At 46.9% G+C, this 14,950-nt stretch overlaps 1 protein-coding gene across 3 annotated transcripts in view; it reads right to left on the reverse strand.

Moving 5' to 3' along the window:
* Positions 1-3,724: 3,724 nt before the first annotated feature.
* LOC123366437 (organic solute transporter subunit alpha-like) overlaps positions 3,725-14,950 on the reverse strand; it is a 33,279-nt gene continuing 22,053 nt past the window's right edge. For all 3 annotated transcript variants that reach the window (XM_045009930.1, XM_045009916.1, XM_045009925.1), the window contains exons 5-8: positions 13,190-13,301; positions 9,978-10,124; positions 5,791-5,896; positions 3,725-4,280 (exon numbers count right to left, since the gene is read on the reverse strand). In XM_045009930.1, coding sequence (XP_044865865.1) covers positions 4,093-4,280; positions 5,791-5,896; positions 9,978-10,124; positions 13,190-13,301 — 553 coding nt within the window. In that variant the 3' untranslated portion in view covers positions 3,725-4,092. The remainder of the gene's footprint in view (positions 4,281-5,790; positions 5,897-9,977; positions 10,125-13,189; positions 13,302-14,950) is intronic.

Raw genomic sequence — 14,950 nt, forward strand, 5'->3', positions numbered from 1 at the left:
GGGTCGGAGACCTCCTGGACTACGACCGGGGAGACTGGCTGGATCCCCTGACGCTCGCTCAGCGCATGGGGCTCTCCAGCCCTCGTACCCCCCGGCGCGTACTTCAGGAGGTGAAGGCCGCTTTAACTGCCCGCTGCTCGGGTTTACCTCGACCGGGTCCTGCGAGAGGGCACGCCCCGCCCACCTTCCACCCCGGGCCCTGTGGATCTTTTTATCGGGCCCCTGCCCCGTGGCCCCAATCACCCCCCTCGCCCTTTCACTGCAAGCCGGCTGCCCGATCTGCAGCCGGTTTTGTTCCAGACCGCGCCAAGAAAACATCTGTACACGCTCGTGCTCCACACGCTTCACTACCTCACCCTCGCGTCCCGCCCCGATACGAAATGGCGGGACCTCCTGCCACCTCTCGAGGGTGAGGAGCCCCGGTGGGCCAGCCTGTATTCTGCCCTAGTCCCGAGGCCCGCCGGGGATGTCAGTTGGCGGCTCCTTCATGGGGCCGTGAGCACAGGCGTGTACTTGGCGCGGTTTACCCCTTCCCCAACACCTGCCCCTTTTGCGGCGTGAAGGAGACCCTGGCGCATGTTTATTTAGAGTGCGCCAGGTTGCAGCCCCTGTTCCGGCTCCTCTTGGATCTCCTATTGCGTTTTTGGTTGCACTTTTCCCCTCACCTGTTTATCTATGCACTCCCTATCCGTGGCCCCACGAAGTCGCGGGATCTCCTTGTCAACCTCCTCTTAGTCCTGGCCAAACTGGCCATCTATAAAACCAGAGAGAGGAGGTTGGCCGATGGGATTTCCTGCGACTGTGGGGCCTATTTCCGCTCCTCCGTCCGTTCACGCATCCGAGCGGAGTTCCTCTGGGCGGCGTCCACTGGCTCCCTTGACGCCTTCGAGGAGCAGTGGGCGTTGTCCGGGGTTCTCTGCTCGGTGTCCCCATCCGGTTCCCTTCGTTTAGCCCTATGACCTCACTCCCGCTCCTGTTTTTTTCATTGGTTGTCCCACGTACTTAGTTAGTGTCCCAGACCTGTGGATCCTCTCCTTAGGCTGGGGGGAGGTCCTTTAGCAGTGGGCGGGCTTCGCCCGCCCACTTCTTGGATACTAATAGGACCAGACTCCTGTACCCCACTGGTCTGGGTCTGTCACAGTGAATAGGTATTAGATTACAACTATGGGAGTAACTGTGCTAATTGCTGTGGTTAAGTATCTATGGCCTTGTCTACACTTGGAAAATACATCATGTTAGAATAACAAGATGTTAAACATGCTTTGGTACATAGCATGGACAAGTACACTCGTGTTTAAAAGGTGTAAGCTGGTCATGATTAACTTTAGAGGGAGAATCTAGAAGCTAAGTCATATCTGATATCATGTATTTAAAACAGATACATTTTCCTTGTGTATATATGGCCAAAGCATCCATGCCCAGTGTGAACTAAAGAAGCCAGAAGAGACTGAGAAGGAACTGAATGCTGGTGTCTCATGACACACTCAACTCCTGACAGCTTACTAAACATTACATGGTGTCAGAAGTTATATTGAACCAAAATGGAGCAATTAGCCTCCTCCAAGAACACTGGATTTCCAGGGACCCCTTACAATAGATGGAAATTCATCGAAATGAAGCTAACCAATGGGTGTCAATGATGGCAGTACTTGGACCAACAAGTCTAAAACCAGTCTAAGTCTTAGTGCAGTGTTTCTTAAACTGGGGGTCCCGACCCAAAAGACTATTGCGGTGGGTCATGAGAGTGGCATCTGCTGGCAAGGTGCCCAGCTCTGAAGTAAGCAGCAGTGCAGAAATAAGCATGGCGTGGTATGGAGGGAGGGACGTCAGAGCTTGAAATATTTTCAAAGGGGGTGCCCAGCAAAAAAAAGTTTGAGAACCCCTGTCCGTAGTGGGCTTCAGGATGGCTCAGGATTGGGGGGTGGAGGGGAGCAATTCTTTGAAAATGATTCCTTTTAATAAAAATACTTAGCTTTATAGAAAAATTGTATACATTATCTCAAAGCTCTTCACGAAGATAGTTAAGTATCATTATCCCCATTTTACAGATGGGGACACTAAGGCACCGCAGGTCAGTGGCAGAGCACAGAACATAACCCACCTTGCCTGCCTCCCAGTCCCATGCCTGATCCATTGGATCACACTGCCTCCCATAGGGAGGACTATTGGTAGCTATTATTAAATAGTCATGAATGGTTACTGTGTGCTTACTGGTATTAAACAGTGGTTCTCAACCAGGGACATGCATACCCCAGAGGTCTTGCGAGGGGTACATCAAATCATCTAGGTATTTGCCTAGCTTTACAACTGGCTACATAAAAAGCAATAGCAAGGTCAATCCAAACTAGAATTTCATGCAGACAGATGAGAAAGTGAGCAATTTTTCAGTAATAGTGTGCTGTGACACTTCTGTATTTTTATGTCCAATATTGTAAGCAAACAATTTTAAGTGAGATGAAACTTGGGGTATGCAAGACAAATCAGACTCCTGAAAGGGGTACAGTAGTCTGAAAGACTGAGAATCACGGGTATAAAAAAAGACAGGAAAAAGTGACAGCCCTCACCCAAAGAGCTTATCATCTATTGAGGTGGATAGTGCATGCAGGATGTGTTGGGGTTTGAGAGGATATATTTACTGAGGTATGTTAGCTGTTGCGGGCTTGGTGAGAAGAGTGAGAGTTGAGGAGGGATTTGAATAAAGGGTGGAGGAGGTGTTGGACCAGGGAGAGAGCTCCAAACACAGAGGTGGCTACATAAAATGAGGAATAAACAAAAAAGAGAGTGAGTCTCCAGTGTTGCCACATTGTATAAACACCATAATGTGTGCAATACTGTATTATATCAATTCACAATTACACTGCAGGGTTCAAACAAGCTGATGGGACCCAAATTGTCTGACAACTGCATGAAATTATAAAGAGACTGAAATCTTTCACTCTGTGTATAGTATCAGAGGGGTAGCCGTGTTAGTCTGGTTCTGTAGAAGCAGCAAAGAATCCTGTGGCACCTTATAGACTAACAGACGTTTTGCAGCATGAGCTTTCGTGGATGAATACCCACTTCTTCGGGTGCAAGCAGTGGAAATTTCCAGGGGCAGGTGTGTATATATAAGCAAGCAAGAAGCAAGCTAGAGATAACGAGGTTAGATCAATCAGGGAGGATTAGGCCCTGTTCCAGCAGCTGAGGTGTGAAAACCAAGGGAGGAGAAACTGGTTCTGTAATTGGCAAGCCATTCACAGTCTTTGTTTAGTCCTAAGGTGATGGTGTTAAATTTGCAGATGAACTGGAGCTCAGCAGTTTCTCTTTGAAGTCTGGTCCTAAAGTTTTTTTTTGCTGTAGGATGGCCACCTTAAGATCTGCTATTGTGTGGCCAGGGAGGTTGAAGTGTTCTCCTACAGGTTTTTGTATATTGCCATTCCTAATGTCTGATTTGTGTCCATTTATCCTTTTCCTTAGAGACTGTCCAGTTTGGCCGATGTACATAGCAGAGGGGCATTGCTGGCATATGATGGCATATATTACATTGGTGGACGTACAGGTGAATGAACCGGTGATGGTGTGGCTGATCTGGTTAGGTCCTGTGATGGTGTTGCTGGTGTAGATATGTGGGCAGAGTTGGCATCGAGGTTTGTTGCATGGGTTGGTTCCTGAGCTAGAGTTACTATGGTGCGGTGTGCAGTTGTTGGTGAGAATATGCTTCAGGTTGGCAGGTTGTCTGTGGGTGAGGACTGGCCTGCCACCCAAGGCCTGTGAAAGTGTGGGATCATTGTCCAGGATGGGTTGTAGATCCCTGATGATGCGTTGGAGGGGTTTTAGCTGGGGACTGTATGTGATGGCCAGTGGAGTCCTATCTCTGGAAAATAAGGAGGTTTATCCTCCCACTTTTTGGTCCTTTCTGTCCAGCTCACATGAATTTATACCAGAAGCTGTTCCAGCTCGGATATCTGCTATTTGCAGTATAAGGATATAAAAGTTGCAATGGACGTCTCCTCAAGTAAAGCATATACATTAGTCGGGATCTTGCCGTGGGCAAGCCGAGTTGGGCTACAAGTATTGTCCCAGCTCTCAGAAGACAGCACATCCATCCATCTTCTAAACATTTTGGGTTCCATCTTCAATAACTTTGCCATTTAGGGTGATCTTGGCGTTCTGTTTGTTGTCGCTAGTTTCCTGATCAGTGCACTCTGGAAGTTCCAGATCATCATATCTTTTCCTATACACCACCCTTGAGATCAGTGTTATCAGAAACATTTCCATTATGAGGAGCTGTTGGTTCATATCTGGCAAAAAAAGAAATCCTGTCAGTACTGGGGAAGAAGAGAACAGTAGGTTTAACTCATCCCCATTTGCCCAAAGGGCATAGGCACTGACTTTTATTTTTCCCTGGGGGTGCTCCACCCCTGCTCTGCCCCAAGGCCCTGCCCCCACTCCACCCCTTCCCCTGAGGCCCCACCCTTGCTCCGCCTCTTCCCATCCCCGCTCCGCCCTCTCCCTGAGGCTCTGCCCTCGCTCTGCCTCTTCCCGCCCTCGCTTCAATCCCTCCCCTGGGGGCCCCCACCCACCTGCTGCTATCCGCCCTCCCCTGAGAGCCTCTCCACAGCCGCCAAACAGCTGATCAGTGGCGCCACTGGGTGTGGCTGGTGGGTGCTGAGCACCCACTATTTTTCCCCCAAGGATGCTTTAGCCCTGGAGCACTCAGGGAGTCAGCACCTATGCCAAGGGAAGCAGCTTCCTCCTAAGCCAGCAAGTGGCTGTTGTAGCCCAGGTGGGATTCACCCCTGCAGAGGGTAGCCAGGATTTGCAGGCTAAGCTGCTAAAGAGCCACAGACGCTCTATAGGCAAAAGTTGCCTTGGGATGGGTTGAATCAGCACATCTCCTGGATGCCCAGGCCTCCCCCGTCCCTAGCAAGTGTTGGCTTGGGGAGGGTTGGGGGAAGGTTCCTTGTTCTTGGCTCCTTCCAAGGATGAGACTGGTGCTACTGCCTCCCATTTCTGGGTGAGTTGCAGCTGGGAGCCCTGGTTCAGGGTTACAGTGCTGGGAGATGGGAGTGAAGGTCTAAAGCCTGGTTTACACTTAGGTTGACATAGCTATGGAGCTCAGGGATGTGAAAAATCCACAGCCCCAAGCGCCCTAGCTATGCCAACTTAGCCCCTGATGTAGATGCAGCCTTGTTGATGGAACAATTCTTCCATCGACCTAGCTATCACCACTGAGGCAGGTAGATGACCGACAGCAATAGAAAATCCTTTTCCATCACTGTAGGAAGCATCTACTTTACCTCCAGTAGATTTGTGGGTGTCCAGCTTCAGAAACCTTTGAAGGGGCCTAATTTTCAAAGGCTCGATGTTCAGTACTTTATGAGAGCAGACCCTTTAACACATCTCAAGTTAGACACTCAAAATCATGAGTCATTTTTCAAAACGTACAGTACTGCCAACCTCAAGTATTCAAAAATCATAAAATGGGCCCCAAAAAAACATGGGAAAGTTTTTTTTTTTAAAATCTCATGATTTTTAATCCTAATATGTGTTGGATTTTTTTTTCTTTGACATCTGGTTTCTGAGTCATTATCACTTATCTCTGTAACCAGGAGAGATAGAAAGGTTTTTCTGGGAAAACTGAAATGCTCATGTAACTGCAAGATGCCAGGAAACAGATGTTTAAGGGAAATGCCAAAATGTCACAAGGCACACATTAAAATCGAGAGTGTTGGCAACACCGATTTCCAGGCCTTTATACATTTAAAAAAATAACCCTTCCCCACTCTACCGCCCTCCAAAAGAACCTACATGCTCCTCTTGCTAAAGAAGCCAGAGGTGGTGCACAGGGAATAACTCCTAGCAGAGCCAGGATATTGATGATGGCTGCCTGGAGATGGCTCAGAATGAGGACAAACTGTGAGGAGAAACAAAGAAAAGGAGATTGATACTTCAGTACTACAGAAAGGTTGTATTTTAGCACTGTGATCTTGCTTTCATGAAGAATATAAAAATCCTCTTCCACCTTGTTTCTCTCCTCTCCTCATCTCCTTCCCCTGCCTCCCCTGCAGAATAAATCTTTTGGTGGAGGCGATATGGTGCACAGCTTGAAAATTAAAGCAAACTTCCTAGCTGTAAAATAGGCTTGACCTCAGCTCTTCGGTCCAAAGGTGCAATGTCTGTGAGGCTTCCATTTGGGGTATCAATCAATATTTACTGCTTCATATCAGAATAAAACATAAGAAAAATGGAGTCTTACCAGCACTGTAATTAATAATTTGTACCCACCTGTAACAAGGGGGCAAGATTCTTCTGTTGCACTACTCTAGTATGAGGTTTTGGAAAACACACACACAGAGCACGGAGATGCTGACTGATTCCTGCTAACTCACTGTGGCAGGGGTGAATTTTAAACCGTCCCCTAGTTAGAAGGGAAGTGGCTTTTGGTGCAGAAGAAACTAGATTCTAGGACAGAGATGTCTTTGCAGTGGAACTCTAGGAAAGTCAAGCTGGGGGAAGAAAGAGCGGGGTGGTGTGTGCGTGTTGTTGTTGTTGTTGTTTGAGTAACCAATAAAGCCAATACATTGGGAAGGGAGTAAATTTGGACTAAATTCTGGGGACCAGCTTTACAAAGCTTTATCAGATTCACAGACACGCCTAAACAGATTAGGGCCCAGATTTTTAAAGGTATTTAGGCACTGCTGTGCTCAATGTAAAAATCTAATTGATTTAGGAGCCTAGCTCTCATTTTCAAAAGGGATTTAGACACACACAAATCTAAATCCCATTGATAGTCAATGGGCAACACATTTAAAATCTGGGCCTTGGTGCCTAACTCCTATTGAAGCCATTGTAGGCACCTGGCCTGCTTAGGTGCTTCTGAAAATCCCATTAGGTGCCTATCTGCATCTTCATGCACCTAAATACCCTTGTAAATCTGGCCTTTTGTGTATAAATTCTTCTTAAAGCATGGTAGAAACACGGCCTGCTCCCTTGAACTTTTCTTGAACTGTTCCTGACCTGAGAACTCTCCCCCTGTACTAGTCAGCGTCGCACTAAGGAGTTCTTTCTGAGCCCATGTCTCTAGTTGGTGTGTGACCAGATCATTTTTTAAATCAGCCAGGAAAACTGAGCTTTGCATACATTTAGTGCAGAGCGTTCACTGTCTTAGCATGTTCTCAGCCCTGCCCACAAAGTAATCAGTAAACAGATGTAAAAATCAAGAAATTCTTTAAGGCCAGTGAGAACAGAATAGCGTTCAACTGCTTTCTTGGGAACTGATAAGTGTGGAGGAGGGAAAGAAAATCTGTGGTTCAAAATAACATTATAAAATCCATTGCATAGGTTAAAATGATCTGAACTCCCTCATGAATACATTTCCCATAAAAATGCAAAGACAAAAATGTTCTCATTCACCTCAGTTATTATTGTCTTTACTAGTTTAGTGCTGACAGTGTGCAGGACACAGAGAAAGACATAGTTCCCGTCCTAAGGCTTTTGTAATCTAAGGGCCTGAAGCACGTCATATGAGGTGTAATATTCACTTCTGTGAGTAGTGCCTTGAGTTTAATGGGACTCCTTGTGGTAGTAAGTCTGACTACTGGACGTAATGTGAAGGCCAGCTGTGATCATGCAGACCAGATTTCAGGTCCAGGTCATCAGGATGAATCACCCGATGAAGTAATGTTTAAAAACAAACAAATGTATGTGATCTCAGAATAGAGAGAGGTGCGACACCTCTTCGTCTGTGCTGGCCCTAGCCATATATCTTGGTGGGCATCCAAAATATTTACAGGATACATATGGAGTATCAGTGACTCACTCGCTTGAAACTGTGTTTAATTCTGTGTTGAAGGAAAGGTACAGGCTGACTTCAGTTAAATAGGGTTGGGGGAACTAGCTTTAAAACTATCAGACATAGATCTACACCTGAGAGCAAGATCCAGTGAAAATTACGTGCTGCTTTTGTACTGTGTTAGATGGTGCAAATCCTAAATACCAGAGTGAATTTAAAACTGTACTGGTCCCAGATCCCAAATAAACTGCCATCTCCACCCTGCCAGACAAACAGCAATATCTGACGTGTTGCTGGATGGCATCCAGCTGCTGCCTGCCTCCTACCTGTTCCTTCAGGTCATGTACTGACTACTTGTGAGTACCTCATGCACACAGGCTGCACCTCCTCATTGACAGCATGTGGCCAGAGAGACTATGCAGCCTGCTATACACTGGCCTAAGCCTTCTCTACACTGAGTGTATACCCCTAGCATAGACACACTGTACTAGTGCGTAACCCCTTTGGGGTTTAGAGAGAATGGCCCTTTTTAAATCTTTGTCCTGAGGGGAGGAAGTGCTGATTGTTCCAGGAAGAGGAAGTTCTGTTTTGAGGGAGTGGGCATGGAGAGAAGGGAAACGACAGGGTGTATGTGTGTCTGTAGCTCCAGACAGAAGGGCTGCAGCAAGCGGGACCTCACACAGTGAAGCAGCCTAAAGCCTGGGAGGGACAGAGCGGCCGATCGGGGACATGACACCCCAGGACAGGAGCCAGGAGGAGCCCTGTGCCAGGGTGGAATCACCTGAGAAACAGGAGCTGGACTCAGGATCACTGTTGCCCAGAGCTGTATGGCGCAGTGAGTACTGGATCTTGTGACTTTACATTGGGAATAAGGGGAGAGGCGGTAGCTAGCTAAGTGGGGAGGTTGCCACTCTGTCTGGGTTTGCAAAGAGTGACAGGAGAGGTCACTGGAGGGGTTTGTTGGGGAAAGTTCACTGATGCCCAAGATGACCAGGAGCACCCAAGACTCACTGCCCGACTGGAACTCTGCCCAGGACTCCTGAACTCTGAGTGCAGACGTAGTGCTCAGTGTCTGCTCTTTCAGACTGTGGTACCGCTGGGCCTGTGAGGCCTCGTGGTAGGTGTAACCTTGTTTTACCACTGCCCCATCTTCCCTCTTCTTGTTGTTCTCCATTCATCTCTCTGTAAATCAATATTTCCCTCTCCTGTATTCATTGTACTATTCCGGTGTGCATGTGTTCACAGCGGGGCGGGGAGGGGGGGAGTGGAACAACATACCCCTGGGGCGGACTTTCCCTGCTGCGTTCCTGCATGCGCCTTTTCTTAGCCAGAGCTGTCTACAGAGCAGGCTCCATCTTGGCCATTAGGGCACTAAAGTTACAACTTAGTGTGACTTGCACTAGGGCAACTTAGTGAGCTAAGCTGCCCAGGTGTGAGTCATGGTTTACAGTTCTGGCCATTGCATTTACACTAAGGTTTTTCGCCGATGGCTAAAACCTAACACAGACAAGGCCTTACAGCACCACCTCCTAGGGATGCCCACAGATGGCAGGACCCAAATAAAAGGATCCTGCCTCAGTCCTTTCCTGAGGATGGCGGTATCTTTCATGGGTTTCTTTAATATGGAAAATGGATAGAACTAAATCGGCCCCACTCTATTATTTAGTGGTTTCCTACCAATGTTTTTATTATTGTCTTATTCTCATTTGTAGACTGGCCAAGAAAAATAACTAACATCATAGAAACAGCAGCATGTTGCAACAATTGAAACAAGACCCCCCCCCCCTTACTCCCCTAGTTCCAGAACCCTTCCCATCTGTTAAAGTACACACTAGAATTTTAACATTGTATTACAGGATACACCATCTACTATATGAGGCTTCCTTTATGCTGAGAAAAGAAAGTTCAGCTATGTGCTATTTTTCCCCAGAGCCCAAGGAAGAATGGATTATAAACATTTCTCAATTCTCCAGCATTATATAAACACCAGATGCAAGTTAATACAAGCTGAGAATGAATAAGAACAACACTTCAAAGAGAAACTACATCTTTAACCAATCAAAGGGCGTGCCTTTGTACAGTAAGTTTTAAATTACAGTCTTTGAACTGAGAAGCAATAAGCTGTACCAAATTCTGCCCAGGACTTGGGTTATTCTATATCAACAGCAATGCAAATTCTGAACTGAAATGTAAAGATTCTCACCTGATAAAGTGCAAACTTAGGGACGATCTTCTTATAGTTAAGAAGAACTCGAACTTGTTGAAACATGATTCCAATTGGCCAAAGAGCAATGAATGTAAGGACAGCAACGAAGCAGTTAATCCATATTGCAGCTCCATTAGGAGATAACTAAAAAGCAAGTTGAACAGGCATATGGATAAGACTTGGCAACTGTGAAAACATGCAAAAAATAAAATGTTTGTTTCTATTTTTATGAAAGCTGAAATCAACAGCAGAGGCTACTGGGATTAGCACTGGAAACTGCTCTGAGGACACTGCCAACAGAAGGGATAATACAGAATGCAGTACTTGTTCAACAAGCAGCCAGTGACCTGCAAAACTGGTAGGACCTGGGAAGGTGACGAAAAGCTAAATTCTTCCAGGACCTGAGCACCGTCCCCCTCCCAACAACACCAAAGGGAATTGCAGGTGCTCAGCATGTTGCAGGATCAAGCCCAGAATGACTCACCAAAAGCTTCTTCTGAAAGCCAAATTGTCAGCAGCCTCAAAGATATTTTACAAAAAAAACCAAGGAGTCCGGTGGCACCTTAAAGACTAACAGATTTATTTGGGCATAAGCTTTCATGGGTAAAAAAAACCTCACTTCTTCAGATGCATGGAGTGAAAATTGCAGATCCAGAGAACCTCATGTGTCAGTATAATAATGCCTGCATCTGTAATTTTCACTCCATTCATCTGATGAAGTGGGTTTTTTACCCATGAAAGCTTATGCCCAAATAAGTCTGTTAGTCTTTAAGGTGCCACTGGACTCCTTGTTGCTTTTGTGGATACAGACTAACATGGCTACTCCCTGATACTTGACAAGATATTTTAAGTTATATTTCTATTGCTGTAAAATAAAACAAAAGGCTTTTTTATTACCACTCTGACTCGTGCATCATGTCATTTTTGAGGTGCAAACTTTTCAGTAGATGTAGCCATTTAGATTCCAGGCCAGTACTCAGCACCTACTGATCCTGTGACCAGGGAGCCCATCAAGTGAAGTACGGCTTACAGTGGCCATTCTTTTAACATATTTTGAGAGGCTCCTTATTTTGAAGTTTGCAGGGGACCCTTTGGGATAGTCCTGTTTGCAAAACTTTTCCCAGGTACCTCCTTTGCTGGAGTTTTCACCTACAAATAATTGCATTTTTGCTACAGTGGAAAGAGATAAAAATTTGGCTTGCAAACAGTCTTTTTGGTTTTTGTGAATGGGAGAGAACATGCTGAGTCCCTGGCTTTAGCAATGGTGTAATTGTCCAGAGATTTCTAGCCTTTTGGTTTTTACCAATCCATTCAAGTTTACAGGACAGAGCCAATACAACAGGCAATTCAGATTTACCTTTATTCATTTGCTTCTCAGCTTGGTGTTTTTACAGAGAACATTAAAATCAGTTCCTTCATTCAAGGAAGGCCAGGGGGATCTTACCACAGATGGGGTAATCCTCCAGGGTGCCACCAGACACTGGGAAGGAGAAGCAGGCAGTGGCCTATGTGGAGTGAGTTGCATGATGGGTGCCACAGAAATGTGTGAATGGAATCAGAGGAGGATTAAAGGGAAGGGAAGGTGGTTGTCTGATGATGATTTTGAATCCACAAGTGGAGCTGGCTGGCATTTTTCAAACTAAATCCCTTAGAAATCTGAACTTTTTACAAAAATAGAATGTTTCACAAATACTTTTTTTGTAATTTTCCATTTTTTAAAAAAAATTTCAGTGGAAATGTTTTATGAAAAAAAATAGTCCTTGAGGGGCAGCATTGTCTAGTGGGTAGGGCTGGAGTGTGAGGTAGGAAACCGGGGTTCTATTCCTGGTTCTGCCATTGACATGCTCTGTGACCTTGAACAAGTAATTTCTGCTTAGTATGCCTCAGTTTGCCTTCCTACCTCTGGTCTGCCCTATCTGTTTAGACTGTGAACTCTCCCAGTCAGGGACCATCTCTCACTATGTGTTTGTACAGTACCCAGCACCTGGGGCCCTGATCTTGGTTGTGGCTGCTAAAGGTACGTCTACACAGCAAGTGGCAGCCCAGAGCTGCAAGTCTACACAGACCTGAGCTTGTGCTACCATGCCAAAAATAACTGTGTAGACAGTGCTTTTTAGTTGTGACTCTAGCTGGAGCTTGGGCTCTGAAGCCCACCCCTCTCCCTAGGCTTTAGAGCCTGAACTCCAACCGGAGCTGCAACATCTACACGGCTACTTTTAGCACGGTAGTGCAAGCTCCTCAAGGCCAAGTCTGTTGACCTAGGCTCGGAAGCTTGCCACTGCGGGTTGTGTAGACATACCCTAAGTGCTATATAAGATAAATACATAATAGCCACTTGGTTAGTCGTCAGAATATTTGAGGGGCTTGAAGATCTTCTATTGCCAATTTGAAGTGATCAGATGAACCACGTGATGGGATTTTTCCAAAACTGAAAAATGAGAACATGAAAAATCTGATCATTGCAAAATACAATGGAATGGAAAACTCATTCGAATGTGCAGAACTTTCTAAGAGAGAGAGGTTGTATTTTTCACCCAGCTGTGAGATGATGTCTACCTCAAGCAGTGGGCCGCACTACAAAAAAGTTTGAGAAGCCTTGTTTGGGGCATGGTTAATGTGGACTCTACCATTTAAGTAAATTCTGTGACAGTGCTAGTGCTGTCTAAATGGTCCTGATTCTTGGTTCAACACATTTGTTTAAACACACTGAGCCCATTCTCTGTGGTCTTGCATCTTATGTACCGGTAATTATTATTGTAAGGAACTCAAAGAGCCTGTTCAGAGTTTGTAATTGAATTAGTATAGCTTGCCCCTTATTGGTCATTGCCCACCCGAGGCCGTCCATGCCAGCTGAATAGTACTCAGCGAGTGCCAGTCCGTGGCTGCACAATGCCATAGTCCCTGGCTCCTCACCTGCTAGGTACTGTGCTCTTAGAATAAAGCTGGACACTCCTTCAGCTAAACTTGAACCTGTTGTGAGCGTTATCTTGTTGCATGACAACCGGCAGCCATGCAAAGTGAATGTAAAATGCTACTTTACACTGAGTTCACACAAGTATAAATGACAGCACAATATGCAGCGGAATGATGACTTGGGTCTGCTGTTTATAGGATGCTGGTTGGTACATAAACCTGGCCTTTTAGATACTAATTGTCAAGCCAAAGCGTACAAGCTTGGTGAGCAATGGCTGATTAGAATATTTACTTACATCAGAAAGGTTGTAGTTTCCATTGGTCCAAAGCACTATTGACAGAAACATTAACACAGGTCGAAGAAAAGCAAGTTGAAAGGTCCCCAACTTCAGCAGAAACAGGGTTCGTCTGACAAGTCAAAAAAACCACCACTGCTCAATACCTTGGTAATAAGCTTAACAAAACTTCACTAGATATTGTTTAATGGTAGAGGCCCCACATTTTCCATATATACTGTACATGGGTGAAATCTGGCAAGGAACATCATCTAGAACCTAAATAGCTTGTCTAGAAGTCTCTACTTTTTCACAGCATATTGAAAGATGTAGACATGAACTTAGCAGAACAGGCGCAAAATAATGTTTTTTGCTCCATTGCTGGTTCTGCAGCAGCAGTTAAATAACTAATGGAGCTGTGCAAAAGGTGATGTATTAGGGTCTACTGGGGAGCCAATGGCAAAATAGCTAGCACCTGAAATATGCCATTAGCTTCTCCGCTGCAGCTATACTATCCCAACCTTCTGCTACAGTGGGCAAGTTGGTGCTTCACTACCAGCATTAAACTTAATGGCAAGTTACCATAGATCTTTAATCCTTGTCTAGAAAAACAGTGTCACATATGGTCTTCCTGATTAGCGAACCCCCAATCTTGCGGTAGTCCAGGAAAGCAGGGGTTTTGCAGGATCAGGAGAGAGGAGCAGCATTTTCCGGAGTATTCCTCCATGAACATTCTTCAACAGCCATCCACTTTTCCTCCTAGGTTAGAGGAAATCATCCACCTTTGATCACAACACTACCTAGCCTCAGCAGGACAGCTGGTGCACGCTTCCCTCTCTTCAGTGAGTCATAATCACAGGCCCAAAAAACAGCCTTCAGATTTTAATGCTGTTTTAAAAATACCATAAGGAAAGGGCGGGGGGAGGGAAGGGGAACAGTGGTGAGCTGGAGCCGGTTCCCACCGATTTGCGAGAACCGGTTGTTAAATTTAGAAACCCTTTCAGAACCGGTTGTAAAGGGCTTTTAAAATTTAACAAAAGCTCCAGCTGCTCCCTGCCCTGCCCTGCCCCCGGCCCCAGCTCACCTGGCTCCAGCCCTGCCTCTGCCTCCTCCTCTGAAGGCTCCCCCTCCAGGCTTCCCACCAATCAGCTGTTAGCGCAGGAAACCTGGGAGGGCTGAGAAGGAAGCAGCAGCTTCCTGCAGGTGAGCTGGGGTGGGGGGCACGAGGAGGGCTCTAGGTGCTGTGCGTCTCTGGCCCCGGCCCCAACTCCGGCTGGGTGGCGCGGCTCCAGGCCGGCCCCCGGCTCTGGCCTGGCCAGTGGCTCTGGGCCGGCCTCGACTCCGGGCCAGCCCCCAACTCCAGCCCCCAGCTCTGGGCTGGCCCCCGGTCCCGACTGCGGGCCGGCCCCCAATTTCAGGCTGGCCAGCGGCTCTGGCCCGGCCCCCAACTCCGGCCCGGCGCCAGCGGCTCCCAGCCTCAACTCTGGGTGGCGCAGCCCCCATCTCCAGGCAGTGCGGTTAGAGGGGCAGGGAACAGGGAGGAGGTGTTGGATAGAGGGCGGGGGGTAGATTAGGGTCAGGACTCGGGGTGGTTAGAGGGCAGGGAAATTGAATGGGGGCAAGAGTCCCGGGGGGCAATCAGGAAGGACCAGGGGTTGGATGGGGCAGTGGAAGGCAGTCAGGGGCAGGGGTTCCAGGGACAGTCGGGACAGAGAGAAGGGGTGGTTGAATGGGGAGGGGTCCCAGGAGGCCATCAGGAATAAGAGGAGGGGTTGGATGGGG

This window comes from Mauremys mutica, chromosome 1 (genome assembly GCF_020497125.1).
Source record: "Mauremys mutica isolate MM-2020 ecotype Southern chromosome 1, ASM2049712v1, whole genome shotgun sequence".
NCBI lineage: Eukaryota > Metazoa > Chordata > Testudines > Geoemydidae > Mauremys > Mauremys mutica.